The sequence below is a fragment of the Tauraco erythrolophus genome, chromosome 2 (assembly GCF_009769465.1).
Source record: "Tauraco erythrolophus isolate bTauEry1 chromosome 2, bTauEry1.pri, whole genome shotgun sequence".
NCBI classification, from domain to species: Eukaryota; Metazoa; Chordata; class Aves; order Musophagiformes; family Musophagidae; genus Tauraco; species Tauraco erythrolophus.
Genome location: NC_141466.1, coordinates 21,415,618 through 21,431,231, shown reverse-complemented (window position 1 = coordinate 21,431,231; position 15,614 = coordinate 21,415,618). Strand labels below are relative to the sequence as shown.

The window sequence follows — 15,614 nt, the reverse complement described above, 5'->3', positions numbered from 1 at the left end:
TCTGCAGCAAGTATGTCTGCGTTCTGAGCTCTCTGGCTATGCAGTAGACAGATCCTGTTTAAAACAGTAGAAGTGTTTCTAGCCAAGCTTGGTGGATGATCACCATGAATTAAAATAGGCTCTTCCATACATGTCAGTATTGAGTCCTTGGGTTTGAAATGCTTGTTCCAAGATGGAAGTATCAGCTTACTTTTGGACCATTTGTTACCTGTGACAGAGACACTTGTGTTAAAACAGCCAAATGCCAGTTCTGTGCCTCTTTAAGTTTGTACAACTTCTGAAACTTGTTCTAGCCCTACAATTTAGCACACTTCAGACAGTAGCACCGAGCTGCATCTGTCTGCCGGTCACATGTTGCTGCTTCCTACCTGCAGAGAAGAGGCAAATGGGTTGCTTTGCTCCACAGTTTGTTAGCAAACCAGAATACAGAGAATAAGAAGTTAGGTGGAAATGATCATATTGTTCTGTTCATTTTTCATAATTTTTACAAAAGCTTGAACCTTATTATTCTAGATACTGGTTTCACCTGTCAGATTTATTTTGGGACTGTTTTTTTGGCAGTGCAAATCTTAATTCCTCCCCACCATCTGCCATTTCCATAGCTTTCCTGGTGATTTTTCTGTGACATTTCTATACAAGAAGCACCTTTGCTACTTTAATATGTCACCTTACTATACTTATCTAGTTTAACGACCCTTTGCAGGGATCCATTTCTAAGGGACCATAAAAAAAGGAAGTGAAAGGGATATTTGTCGAACTTGGAAGTAAAAGCTAAAAGGGTTTTCATTCATAAGCTCAGGGGTTCTGTTTTTTTATACCACTGTACCTTTGCTTGATTGTCTTTGCTTTGCACGCTCCACATAGTTGTGCTGCAGATAGAAAATAGCATTTTTCCTTCTTGAATTTGCTACGTATTCTTTTTCCTGAATGTAGTATAAAAACAACTGTGAATGTGGTTTATGCTTGAAGAATCATGCTGAAAATGCTGCTTTTTAATGAGCCACACTGTGAAACAACTAAATGTAGATATACAGGAGCACCAGTTTTGTACAGTGCAGTACATGGGAACTACTGGAAGAAAACTCGTGAGCTGACCTTGCACTTCTCTCTGTGGGGAACATTTTATGTAACAGCGTTGCTGCTGAATCTAAAAAATGCCCAGAGTGGAAGGTGTGGCAGAAAATTGGAGGGTTTCCTTTTCTGTCTGTGTGTGTTCTTTGTAAGTAGGTTATTTCTGAAGCATTGCATGTGGCTCAAGGGCTGCTGCCTGACCAGTTGCGTGTCTCAGAGTGCAGGTGCGGGTCTGTGAAAGGGCTGAGGGCTCAGAGACACTGGGACATCATCATGGTCCAACTGTTCCTGTTGGGCTCTGTACCCGTGGTGACACATGACAGTCTAACTGGTGTTAAGCTTTCACGGTGGGGACGAGCATAGTCTGATTTTGGAGTAAGTCGAATGGCCTCTCCTGGCATTTTCCGCAGCCTAGCAGCGTGCGTGCCATCAGGGAGCAGAGCTCGGCCGCTGTGCGATAACCCGGACTGCTGCAGAGATCATGGTGACGCTCGTGCAACATTGTCATCCGGGCCCTTAAACATCTAAAGGAAGATTAAAGAGGAACTTTAGCACTGTCTAGAGATCGGTAGACATGAGGTCTTGCCTAACACAGCCTCATGGAAGCACAGGTGTTTGCTGCCATGTGCGTATGGAGTCTCCACTGCCTCGGAGCGCCTGTTTCCATGCCCGAGGCCAGGTGCGAGTCTGTCGAGACTTCGCGTCATGTCGGGCGTTCCCGATCCGCTTGATGACTTTCAAGCGTGCTGAACGCAAGCCGGCGGGAAGGAACACTTCTGGCTGTGGCGTTGGCTTTATGCAGTCGTTGCCGGAAGACTTGGGAGAAAAGGAGTGGCAGGGTCATTTCTATCTACGGGCATAAACTGTAACACCAGGACACTCAGGCTTAATTGCCTTTACCCTGCAGGATTTCAAACCCTTACCTCCCAGCTGCCAGGGGAAGGCCTTAATTGTGCGATGTTATTTCCAGTCCACTACAGACATCCTGCCACACAGAAGAGTGTCCAAGGTTCATTATCCAGAAGGCATTTAAAATGGATTCAGTGATGCAGGGAGCTTCATGTGGACAGAATCCCTTTGACACCAGAAGTGTTTTGACAGAGAGGGAGAGGAATCCTCTCCCCACAGCAATTTGGAAGATTCAGATGTTACAGTTTTTGCTTGAGTCATGAATTTCACCTCAGAAGTATGAATCTTGAAGCTTTTGTCTAGTCAGAGATTGATGTCGCCATAACCTACTATAAGAGTTAAAAATGAAAGCAGTAAGTGATAAGCAGTGCTGAAAAGGCTGTCATCAATTGAAGCTGTAGAAATCAATTTTATCTTACTGTGTTCAGGTCTGAAGATGAAAATTCCTATAAGTGGGCTTTAGTGCAATGGAAGAGGGATATGACATTAAAATGTATTTTAAAACATACTTAAGATATTATGCAAGAATCAACCACAGAGACAATTGTGTGTGCTTCAAGATAAGGAAGTTTTATGTTCCATGCAAGAAGATCCCTTGTGTGTTTTGTGTAAGGGCTTTTTATTATTTTTTAAATTTCTTTTAAGTAACCTGTTGCAGAGCAGAAATATTGGTCAAGGTCTTTGATCCTAAACAGTCAAGAAGAAACCTCTGAAATAAAAGGGCTGTGTGGAGTAGTGATGCTTCCCAGTCTGAAGTTCTAACATCCTGTAAAAGTGCTCGTCTTCCTTTTGCAGGAGCTGTCTGAGCCATGCATAGCTCTTTTTGAAAAGGTGGGTTTCCAAGGAAAGAAAATTGAATTCAGTACAGAAATCTTAAATCTCCAGTTCCTGGGATACAATCCTCGAATAGCTTCAGTTCAAGTCCTTGGCGGCGTGTAAGTTCAATATCATTTTCTGACTCCATACAATGATGTACTTGCTCAATAGAAAAAATAGAGGTGTTAGAAACTAAGGGGTATAAAATTAGAATATTGTAATGTGTGCAGGGTATTAATGCAGTTTCTTTTTACAGAACCTTTTCACATTCTGTTTCAACATGTTATCCCTGACTGGTGCGCTGTGCTAGAAGTTGAAATTAATTTGAATAAAGCTCACAAGGAAACTGATGTCCTCTCTCATGACAAATTATGAAAGCCAGCTTGCATAGCATCCTTAAAACCCACTTCTGTGCTCTTCATTTAGGTCTCAATCATAAAAAAATCATTCAGTTTGTGATCTGTGTTATGTGCCATAAGTTCAAAATGTTTTAGTAAGTCTTCACGTTCATCCTTTTATCTAGATGTTATGGACAGTGGTACAGTCAGATCATGACCTGGCGCCTTTGGCGTTAGTAACAACAATCCCTTTTACTTCAGGAATTGAGTCAGACTCTTGGTTGTAATATCTAGCAGTTAAATTCATTAGCTATTTTTAAGCAGTTGTGTTGTCTAAATTTTCTTTTGAAGATCATGTAAAAAATAGTCTGTGGTGAAGTTTAAAAACTGTCTGAAAACATTTTGAAAACTACTGTGCTATCTTCCTTCAGTGTTCCAGCAGATTTGTTAAATTTATCTTTTTTATGTTTTTCCTGTTGTTAACTTCTGCCTCCTAGATACTTGCCACAAGTATACGTTCAGTTTTGTCTGCCTTGAAGAATGACTTATATTTTTAACGATAGATCCATGTTACTGTGGCTTTGTATTTAAATATGTTCTTTTGAAAAGGTAAATTTCCAAGGTCTGTGCTAGAGATGCTGTTGGATAGCTTAAGACTGCCCTCAAGTGGATAGCTAATACAAGATCTGTAGAGCAAAACATTTTCCCCATCTGTATAAGCTGGTTGAAGGGTTTCCTTAGCACACTGAGCTGAAGTTTGAAACATAAAGGTCATAAGAAAAGGTACATGCTCCATATTCTTAAGTCTCCTGAGGTTTCAGTATCTTTCACCATAACCACAATATGGTTGATTTTCACTTTCCATAATGTGAAATAACATGAAATCAAACATCAAGTTACTTCTTGCCCAAGAACATGGTTACCATGATTCCAGGTAATGGAAATAAAACGTCTATCAAAATACCCTAAAGAACTTCACTCTGTTGCTGTTGCAGTTCCAGTATTTGCTTGTTGCACTCTGCATCCCTAGTAGTTCTTTCCCATGTGGGTCAGGCCTGTCCAAATTAAGACACACGGAACTATGGGTTCTGCAGATGCAGCCATCCAGCGTATACAGCATATGTAGCATAAACATGTATCCTCCATGAGGAGTCACAGCACCTCCTGAAGACAGATGATATTTATAAGTTGGGTTCTCCCCTTAAGGCAAGGAAATGTTTTGTTTCATTCAGCTTGCAGTTTTTAAAAAACAGGACTTTAAAATGTGAACTCCAGTGTACCCGTCTTCATGTTGTTGATCTAAATCAGGACATGATTTTATTGTTTTTCAAGACCTGTTAAAAAGAAGGTCATTGGCTTTCCAAATTTAAACACTACCGCTTTGTGAGACAAATTTCTGTTAAACCCATTTATTGATTCCAAAGCAGGATTTGGCAGTAAAAGCATTGCCTTTTTTTTTTTTCCCTTTTCTCATAGATGGATAATTTACGAGCATAGTAACTACAGGGGGCGTCAGATGTTGTTATCACCAAATGAAATTCCAGATTGGTATAAAGTGAGTGGCTATTGTCAGATAGGTTCTCTGAGACCTTTACTGCAGGTAAGTAGGCTCTGACATGAGATTATCCAGTACTAACTTATATTTTGTAATGGAGGGGGGGGATATCATATAGTTGAAAGCAATGTTACAGTCTTGATGCATGTCACAAGCTTCAGCAATGCCAATTATGTAAAGAAATTTCACTTGTAATAAAAGCTATTTGATTATGCTACATGGCTTTGCAGGTCTACTGCTTAAACTGTTCATTGAGCATGCTTTAAACCAAAGTACAGAAGACAGCATATAAGGATAGGCTACATTATTTTAACAAATCATGGCTATAACTACTATATAAAAATTATTTTAAATTGGTTTATAATTAGTGCCCAAACTGGTCGCTGGCATATTGCCTGTACTATCTGCATTATTTTTGGAACAATAAGAAAATTGGTCAACAAAATTGGATTTTGTGTTGATTTAGGGGAAAGGCCCTTCCCTGCTTATTACATAGCAGAATAACTTGCAAATCTAATGCAAAACTTCTTACGGTGTCCTTTTCATTTGGTTCTCTTAATAAGAACCATGTGACTTGGTCCAGCACTCCTCTGAGCTTTAACGTTTGAGATCCTTGCTGAGCCATATTTTATTTACTGAGTAAACAACTTTTTCTAATTCACAGATTACTTGTACCTGTAAGCAAATGCATTTGCGTGCTGTCACCGCTTTGTCTTTGTATAGCCTTAAGGAGAGTTAGGAATAATGCATTCTGAGTGCCCTGGCTGGGAGCTTGTCTAAACAGAAATGTTAACCTGTAACAAGCTGCAGCATAAAATGTGCAGTGTAATACTCAGTGCCAGTGAAACAAGCAGCACTGCACAAGTGCACCCTTAATGAAGAAGGCTAAGAGGATCTATACAAGAAGTCGGCAGAGAGAAGTTAGTGCTGCTCTGAATTAAAAATTCATAGCTTTCCACTGTGTGCTGATCTCAGTGCATGGGAAAGCCTAAAACTCTCCATGCAGAATGGTGAGTTCTCAAGGCTTGGCCTCTCCTAGGCATTTATGGACTTGGGAATTGAATTCTAAAATAGGAAAGTTGAGCCTTCTGAAAGAAACAGGGAGGCACGGGGTTCAGCACTGAACAGTAATTGCTCTGTAGTTAACCAGCGCAGGATGTGTTCTGCGCTGAGACTGTGGTTAAAGAGTTGTGTTGTTTTCTGCAGAAGCGTGTGTACTTCAGGCTTCGGAACAAGGAAACAGGAAAATTCATGTCAGCTGATGGCAACTTAGACAATCTGAATCTTCTCAGAATACAGGCTGCAGAAGATACAGACTCAGATGATCAAATTTGGGTTTATCAGGATGGATTCATAAGGTGCCGGGTGAGGTTCAAGTTCAATGTGAATTCTCTCCTTTCTTCTCCAGTAGTAGGGCTTTCTGAATTCAATTCCTACCGTATCATCTTAATTTATTTTATAGGCTTATTCCGTTTCAGCTGTAATATAATTTTTTTGTAGGAGTTTGTTTAATTGAACTCTGTTTTTTTTCAGGTGATACAAACTAGTTGCATGATACCTTTTTTGATGTAAATGAATTTTTGCGAGATTTTAGTTATGATTTACTTTTTCCCCAAAGAATAGTAGCCTCATAAGTACAGTCAACACCAGAAGATCATTGTCTCGTTCTTCATGAGCTCCTTCCACTTTCATGCCCTCTTTCTCCACAGTGAAAATACCACAAAAGTGTCAAAGCAGGGGAGACCTTTTTAAAATGCAGACCCTTCCTGATAATATTTTGAACTATGCATACCTGCTGGTAGGTTGATTAGTGTAATGTAGGTTATATCCTCTTCTGCATTCAGGAAAGCTTAAAGATAAAATCCTACTCTTTTGTGGTTTGGGGTTTTTTTTGTTTGCTTTTTTCTGGCTATCCCAGTATTTGTGGAATTAATCTCTTTTCTGCTCCTCTGTACAAGTTTCCAAATGAAGTCCTACTTTTCTCACAGTCCATAAAACTAATCATGTGTGAATTGTCATTGAGGTGAGCAGAGGTATGCGCAGTTCATAATGTTTAAGCATGAACAGTCTTAGGTAGGGATGCCGGCCAAAGAAAATTAAGTTACTTTAATACTGTTAAACAGCTTGACAGCAAAGAATCATGTGAACTTTTTCTATAGGATTGTAAAACTTCAAAGGAGCCATTTATAACTATGTCATCTATGCTGGAGGGAAGAATCTTACTGTTAATAAGCTAAGGCATTGTTTGGACATGTTTGGACACATGCAGTAGTAAAAGGGATTTATGCAGACAGCAAAATGATGCAAAGTAAGCTAAAAGCTTTAGTATCTCATACAAAAGACTTCTCTCTTGACAGCACCTCTCAAACACTTCACTGAAAGTGTTCATATCGCGACAATGTGGTATTATATGGCTTTGGATAAATGCTCTTGGGTTTCGTCCCCATCTCCGTATCTCATAAAGTGTTTTTTCTGTGCACAGAAAATACACAGCTTGTGCTGTATAGCAATCCAGTAGCTTAGTGCAGAGTGCAAGCTAGCAACTTTGATCTTGGATGACTGCCATCTTTCTGTTGAATGGTAGTAAATTTGTATTTTGCACAAAGAATTGTTTTTTCATCACATTTTAAAAAGGCAGTTAAGCTCCTGCATGGGTAGGTACATGCACGTAGGCAGAGACAGGTCATTTGAAGAACTTGTGCCTTTCTTCCTGTAAGCTTAGGTCATCTCACTGACTCTGAGTCACGGTATCTGGAGGTATGTCTGAGGTTTTCAAGGAAGGGGCTGTTTCAGGTGGGATAACCAGCAAGCAGGATATGAAAGTCTGCTCATTTTGTCAGAAACAGATATGAATAGCAGATACGAATGCAGGTCTCCTCACTCTTCATGAGTTTCTTGGAGTAGTGGACCTAATGTGTAAGCTCTGAGTCTTCCAAGTCCAACTAGAGAATGTTGTTAGATACAGATGAGGATTTCAGAACTGCAGAACTAAACTGACTTACTTCAATTCTAGGTTGAGATAGTAAGAAGTACTACTTCTTCAGAACTGTATATTTAATAATTTAGGGCCATATCAACAATGGCAGAGGGGTGTGTGTTTGCCACTGAAGTCCATTTGGAAGTTACAAGGTGGCTTATGGTGACCTATTGAAAAATCACTGTTCACATAGAATAATTCACTGTAATGTACTACTAATACAGCCTTGATATTCTTTTCAAGTAAGCTTGAGTTTTGCTAGTTCTTTTTTTAACGATAAAGATATTTGCAGAGTTTTGAAATCAAGTAATACAAATGACTAGGAAAAGAATATAGAACGAAGAAGAAACTATTATTGTGATACACTGTGAAATTCATACACTATATACTGTGCAGTTATGTCCTTTATCTCAAAAGGTTATTGCACAACTAGAAACAATTAAAGGACAAGAAAAGGATGAGCCAGGGAGATGGAGGGCTTCTATGCAAGGAAGAGATGAAACAGCTAGGAGTTTTTAGCCTGCAAAGGGGGAAGTTTGAGGAATGATATGATTGAAGTCGTTACAAACGTAGTATGGACAAGGCATCCCTATTTTAAAGGAGGGGAAGCGGGGGGAGAGCACCACATAAAAGTAGTAGTTGCCTATCAATTTTTTTTTTTTTTTTAATAGTGGTAGTTAAGATTTGGAACTGCCTGCCACAGAAGGGTTATGATACAGAAGAGTGTACCTGTAGAAGGGTTACCTTGATCTCAGTGAGAAATGATTAACAAATTCACATATGGGACAGAAACCATCCAGATGTTAAAGGTACCAGCTCTGCATGGAAAAGTCCCTGGGCTGGTTATTGTTGTTGACTGGGAGAGTTTACCAGAAACATACTGCATACAAGAGAAGAGTGAATGTAATCTTCCATAGCATCTGTTATTGGCCACTGCTACAGGCAGGTGCTAATTGTACCTCTTGATCTGATACACATGGTTACTTCAGTGGTCTTATGTAGTGGAGAATGTCAGCAGAAACAGGAACAAAAGAAAAATAAGTAGTCTTGAGTTTGGGGCAAAAAAATATTCCTTTAGGGAAAGTAGTTCCTACATTTTGTTCTCACCTGCTGACATCTCTCCTATCTGACTAAAAATCAGTGAATACTAGAAGTAACGCCTTTTGAATAATTGCTGTTGCCTTTTTGATGATAACAGATGGCAGAGGATTGCTGCTTGACAATTGTTGGAAATCTTATAACTCCTGGCTCTAAACTTGGTCTGTCATTTGAGCGGAATGAAGACAAACAATATTGGCATATTAGTCCTGATGGCAGGATTTACAGCAAGATGAAACCCAAGCTGGTTTTAGATATCAAAGGTAAGCAAATGTGTTATCTCATTACATTGTGTCTTAATTACATGGTATTTACAGTGGGACAGGCACTAAACGTGCCTATAAATTAAGGATGGTGTTACAGCCACTTTAATCTAGAATCAAAAAAGGCCCAATTAGCTAGTCTGACCTCTCGAATTATACAGGCCCTAGGACTTCATTTCATTTTTCCTACATAGAGTTTAGTAACTCAAAGTTCTTGCTTATCTTGTATTCCCAGTGTCCACTCATTCTAGATATCCTCAGTTAATTTTACGTGGCACTGGGTGATGTGAATATAGCTATTTAAAAATGCTGGTGCAAGAAAAACCTAGCTTCTCATTAACTTTAATTTGTATAGAGCAGATTTTCCTATATAGTAGTTGTAGATGCAACAGCCAAAGGATATTGGGAAAGCTGTACGCTGCTGTACACTGAGTGATCAGATGCAAAAAGTTTTTCCATTTGTTTATTAATGGCTATGCCTTTATTGCGAACATGAGATTCTGCCACAGCAGCCTGAGGTCTGTGTGCATTTGATGCATATCTTACAGTCGCTTTTTCAAAGCAATTTGATTCATGTAGATGCTGTTTCTGAACTTTGTTTTCACAGTTTCACAGAAGGTCTGTAAAAGCAGCACATGGAATGGTCAGCAGAATTAGCCTTATCAGATGTTCTTACATAACTCTCCATTGGTGGGGTGGAGGGAGTAATAATTTCCTATAGCTGTTCATATATTAATTTTTTTTAGCTGTTTTAAAATCAATTTTGGATTGATGCTGTGACATGAACTACAGCAATTACAAAAAAATAGAAAAATACCAGAGAGAACAAGTCAGCATTTTGACTCTAAGAAGGACAAGACTGGCAGAATTGTGAGAAAATTCTATGATACAGCACCGGCACAAATACTCACAAATGCTCTTTACTGCCCTATAAGGCTACTGATCATTATAAACTTCCCAAAAAGACTGCAGTTCGAGGGAGAGTCTTTAGTCACAATGACTGCACACCTTTTTCTAAAGTCAGTTCCAGGTAACACCAAACAAGCAGAAATGCTATTACGCTGACTTGTCTTCAGTGAATCACGTTAAAAGCAATTATGTATTCTGCATTTATAATTGAAGAACTTCACAATGGGTAAGTCTGGTGATTAAAGTAAGATGCACTCGTTTTAAAAAAAAACATGTCTGTACTGTAAATATGAAAGAGTAGGAACATTTTTCTTTTATTTGAGAAATTCTAGTGGGAACATTACCTGCTTCTGCCAACTCTGCTGTTCTGTTCTTGACCACAAATTAGGCTTTAATGAATTCTTCGGCAAATGAACTCAGTTGTTCAGCTGTACGGTTACCAATGCCACCTTGTGGATACACTGCCATAGCACAAGGCTTTGTCCAGAGCACTGCTCTGTCAAAGGAAATAGTCTCTTGTTCCACTGAGAAAAATTCCCATCTTTACCCATTATAACATGTTTACATTCTATCAGACACCGCTTACAAAATATTTTTTGCACTCACAGTGATAACTGAGCTGCATAGCTGATGTCATTTTTTGTAGCTGCTGGTTAGTTTTTTTCGCTGCGGGAGTATTTGATCTGGTATTCGCTTCTCTTTCCCCTCTTTCTGAAGAACTTTGCAAGTATTTCTGCTGTGTATTTCTACAGCTTTTTATTAATTGCCTGGTGATGGCAAGGAGGGAAGTCGTGTTGGTGTTAACCTTTTCAGAGACCTTTCTGATTTGGGACAGTGGCACCACAAAGCCTCCCCCAAACTCCTCAAGTGGAGAACAGCTAAGGTGTTTGAGATGGCATTTCCTTAGTACAAAAGTGCTGCTCTTAAATGCGCCTGCCCATGCAGGACTCCAGGTGCCTGGCATATGTCTTCCTGAGATTGGCTAGAATCCATTTGTTACACTCATGGTAAGCTTTCAGGTGCCAGGCTTGTCTTTCGCTCATTCAGGGAGGGTGAGGCCGCAGAGGTGCAGAATGAAAGACGGTGTCCACAGGGATGTCCTGGTGCTCTGTACAAACGCTTGGCTCAGATGGCTGCTTCCAGTGGGAATACTACCTGCTATTGCAGGTGTGTTGTACTATGAGATGCACATGTCCTACACTTCTGCAGTTATGTACTAGATCTGAGAAAAAAAAAAGTCAGTTCTGGCTTTTAGCTCTAGTCAAACATTTCTTTGCTTCTGAGTTTCTTAAGTCAGAATACTAATGGTGTTGTTCTATGGGAACATGTTTGCCATTGTGTCACATGAGTAAATTAAACCCTTCTAAGAAAGGGTTGTGTTTTGCATTCAGGTAGGTTCAGCTGCCAGTGGAAACAGCTAAACGTTGGGTGATATTCTGTGTATGGCAACTTGTGATGCAGCTGGTTAAAATACAGGATTACAACTGTAAAGAGTAAATGGGCACCAGACCTTGTCCCTGGTGTGGTCATGCTCGTATTGTCTGTTAGCAGCAGGACTGATTTCATCACGTAAACATCATCTTCAGAGTCAGGTAAACATCATCTTTAGAGCGAAGTGACAACTGACAGCTGTTGTGAGGGGAAACTGAACAGCCAGGTTTGACTTTTGAGAAGTGACAGTCTTAAAGGAGCTGTACCTGACTGTGTTGCGTGTTTCCTTCCTTTCCCATCCAGGCTGAAAAAGCCAAGGAACTGAATTACTGAAGGGGTGCAGAGGAGCAGGCAGGCTGCCTTGTTTCAAAATTAATTCTAAAAGCTGGCAGTGATGAAAATGAGTTTGTCTTTTCAGTGTCTTGGGGAGAGGAGAAACTGTCTACACCAGCACTTACCAGAGTTGCCCTGAGACCTAAAGTACACGTCTCTGATTTCCAAGATAATCTACACTCTTTGAAATTTTTCTTTACAGGGGGCGCACAATATGATCGCGACCATGTTGTTGTCAACACAGTCAACGAAGAAAAGTTAACGCAGTGTTGGGAACCGCTAGTTGTATAAACCCAAACAAGCAAAGAAGATGTTTGAATTAGCCACTATTCCAGATGCTAGAATTGCTGCTGTCATCACTGAAGGACACAGGATCAACAATGAGAGTTTTGTCTTTGCAGTTTTAAAAAGAACAAGCAACAGAGTGATCTCGCCTCTCTATCTAAGATTATTATCCCTATAAAAGCTTGAGTATCTCTCAAACTTTTTTTTTTAATCATCACAACTCAAATATGAGAGAGTGAGTGGTAGTATGTCTCAGGCTAGAGTGGAAGAACTAAAGGCAGGAGAGACCTCATGAAGTTACAATGATGTCAGTGAGTAATTAATCCAGAATAGTCAATAAGCATAATTTTAAATTATTTTTAAAGTGGTTTTTTTTTTTTAACCGAGATAAGGGCTAAAAAATAATTAAAGCTTATTTTATAAAGGACAGGAGTGCAGTGTATATGTGGGTATAGCAACTTGGACCTATGGGCTGTAGTATAGAGAAATATTCACTACTGGAATTAATATATTTGTTTCACTGGAACAAACTTACGTTTACTGAAAGTTTGAAGACTACTAGCACACAGCATATCCAAAGAATTTTTAACATGTGGCTTAAAATATAGTTAGTATGCTAATATAGTAAGTCCTACATTTAGAAAAAAATCTAGATTTTCTCATGTAGAGACAATGTAAATTAGTAGATGTTTGTTAGAAAAAGAGAGGGCTGACAAAAGGATGCATCGGAATGTGAAGACCTTGCCCATTTTGTAGGCTGCCTAACTTTCTGAGTTACGAGTATTTTACTTCTTTGCCAAGTCAAATTTTTACCTTTTAAAACAGTTCCAGTAAGTACAGTCTTCTTGAACTCCAAAATCATGTAGAAAACAAGAATTCTTAGATAAAATATCACTAAAGGAAGACTGCAACAGCACCTGAGCGCTGTGTTTACTAAGTTTTTTGGCCACTGCCTGTTGGGCTTACCATGGAGAATGCCAGACTCCCAAGTATTTCTGGTCATGTCGAAGAACAACACCTGCGGTGGGCTGCTGGCTCCCAGTTGCTGCTGGGCAGAAGTGTCAGACTGCTCTAATGAGGGGCATAGCCAAGCCTGGATACGTGCCCAGTCACAAGGACTGTGCCTGTTCAAAGTAAGCCTTACTAGTTGAGTAAAGAGCTTGTGACGAGTAAGACATACTAATGACTGCAGGAGGTTCTTCTGTTGCCCTGCTCTTAACCTGGTTTTGTTAGTTTTCCTTAATAATATTGGCAAAAAGGTAAAATACAAAGTCTTGTACTATGCTGCTGTGTTTTGTCTGGCTTAGCCCAGTGTTACTACAAGCTGCTGTAGGAGCATCCAGGCCTTTGTCTTGCATAGTAAGTCTGTTTAAGGTTAACTTTTTCATTACTATTGTATTGCCTCAAAGGATACTGGTGCTTTTATTGTTACCACCCTAGAGGAAGCGCCTTACTAATTTTCTTCCTTTTGTACAGACGTACTGAAGTTTTGTTGCTCTGAAATGTGCTGCTTTTAGTTCTTCATAGCAAATGTGTTGTTATTGATTCCAAACAGTGGTACTTTGTCATATTGATGTGCTCTTGCTATATATAATATAGCATTTTACAAATAAATTTAAGTTAGATAACTTTTTATTGACATTATTTTTAAAGGTAGAAGGCTGACATTGGCCATTTAGTTTTGCTTTTGTCTTGTGCCCTTCTCTGTCCATAATTCCTCTGCAACAGCTAGCTAATGAGGAGTGAACACACAGTGTGAAGCAGCTGCATGCTCTGAGGAACAGATGCTTTTCCTCTACAAGCACGTGTTGGGTGCACTCATACATGGGGCCACGGTTCACATGGCTGCTGCTTCTGTCCACTGGTGGAAGCACTGCATGACATGTTTTTTCCATCACCGTAGCTGTACCACACGTGCAGCTCTCAATTAGGAGGTTACCACTTTCCTTCCATCTTCCTGCATAATTGCAGGGGAAGTCACTCTGTAGCCCATCTCTGGCAAAATGGTAAGTTTAAAACCAGACCAACAGACATATATGCCTCAAGCGCTTCACCCTCACCTGCAGTGATAAGGGGCATGGAAGGAACAGAGTCTCCTGATTACTGACAATTCATGTCTAGCCTACCTGCATAAACACTGTAGTCAGCAGAATCTCTGCCAGGAGTTAGGCAGTTAGAATAACTGCCAGTTACAGATTGATTTTGTACCATGCTTCTATTCAGGTTAGTTATGCCATGAGAGGTTTGGTCAAAGTATGTTGAGATTAAAGTACCGGTCTTGAGGCAGCAGTGTGACCACTTAATTCTGGAAGAGTTTACAGGTTCTGAGAATGAACTAGAGTAAGTCGTAATATATATTGATAAAGGTGAACAGAACTAGGAAAGGCCAAGGAAAAATGGACAGCACAAGTTTCATATGGACAATTAGATAAGTGTGCCTTATCCTTTCAGTACTTGGCTAAAACATCTGGAAAATATAAACCCCAAGACATACAAACTGAAAATGCTGCCAGCTGTTCCTCTTACCCAAGAGTGAAGTGTCCTGCAAAAGTCACAACTATATTAACATCGTTTTCATGTAGAAATACCTAAGAGACATGAGTATTTCTTGTCTGCAAATTAACAGTTATTAACAGGCAAAGTATGAAGGAATCAAAGAGGCTTTTCTAAAACAAGACTGTTTTAAAAATGATGCATCCTGTGTGAGCTTTTAAAGAAAAAACAGTTGCTACCTACCAATTCATGTTGAAGTGTAATTTACCAGTAAAGAACTGAGTGCAGGCAGAGTAATGATCAGAGATACTTTATTTTTTACTAATTACATTGATCACTGTTTTTCCACGTGCATGTCCTCCTTCCAATTTCAGAAAGGCCTTTGGAACTTCAGAAAAAGAGAAGACCTGATCAATAACTGGTTGAATCTACAGAACAAAGAAAAAGTGTCACCATATTAGGAATAAAATAATGTATCACCTTCACACTTCCAAACTCTCTGAAGAAAGGGGGAAGGTTTCTTTATCGTAGTTAGGGCAGAAGTTGCCAAATTATGTAGTCGCTAGCTGCTAACTTTTTTTCAGGGGCACCTCTGCATGCAGGAGAAGGCTTTCTGCTGCTCTTCGCACTAGTTTTGAAACATCTGTACTAGTACAGTTCGGAGCCCTCACCTAGGACTCTGACAATAAAGTCACTGTGCAAGGCTCCAACTTTAAATCCCTTTAAAAGCTGACACTGTGGTTCAACTTTTTGTTGTCCACGATACACTGAGGAAAAGGAAAAAACTTTTTTTTTCTTATATTTCTCTACCGGTTTTCTGGTTAAACTCAAGAATTTTCAAAAGGTCAGATGTTTTAAAGATACCTGTGAATCTAGTGCCTATCTGCATCAGTACATGCCTCAGTACCCTTAAAACACTTGTCTCAAATGAAGTCCAAAAAAAAAAAATCCACAAACAGTTGTTGCTGAATCATTTAGATACACTTGAAAACTCAGCCACTGTGTATTCCAGTAGGCATAGATCATTAAGCCCAGCTTGCGTCGACTGCGATTTTGGTGTTAATTTTTTAGAGTAGCCTTCTGGATTGTTTTAGAGTAATTTCTAATACTGAAGATGAAACTGCCCTATTCACTGT

General features: G+C 39.5%; 2 protein-coding genes across 2 annotated transcripts in view; one reads left to right on the top strand and one right to left on the bottom strand.

Moving 5' to 3' along the window:
* The window catches only part of CRYBG1 (crystallin beta-gamma domain containing 1), a 104,089-nt gene extending 92,098 nt beyond the window's left edge, over positions 1-11,991 (top strand). Inside the window, exons 19-23 of the mRNA XM_086608144.1 lie at positions 2,776-2,915; positions 4,611-4,734; positions 5,896-6,054; positions 8,865-9,027; positions 11,903-11,991. Coding sequence (XP_086464270.1) covers positions 2,776-2,915; positions 4,611-4,734; positions 5,896-6,054; positions 8,865-9,027; positions 11,903-11,991 — 675 coding nt within the window. The remainder of the gene's footprint in view (positions 1-2,775; positions 2,916-4,610; positions 4,735-5,895; positions 6,055-8,864; positions 9,028-11,902) is intronic.
* A 2,798-nt stretch (positions 11,992-14,789) lies between these two features.
* RTN4IP1 (reticulon 4 interacting protein 1) overlaps positions 14,790-15,614 on the bottom strand; it is a 28,009-nt gene continuing 27,184 nt past the window's right edge. Inside the window, exon 9 of the mRNA XM_086608143.1 lies at positions 14,790-14,906. Within this exon, the coding sequence (XP_086464269.1) occupies positions 14,790-14,906 (117 nt within the window). The remainder of the gene's footprint in view (positions 14,907-15,614) is intronic.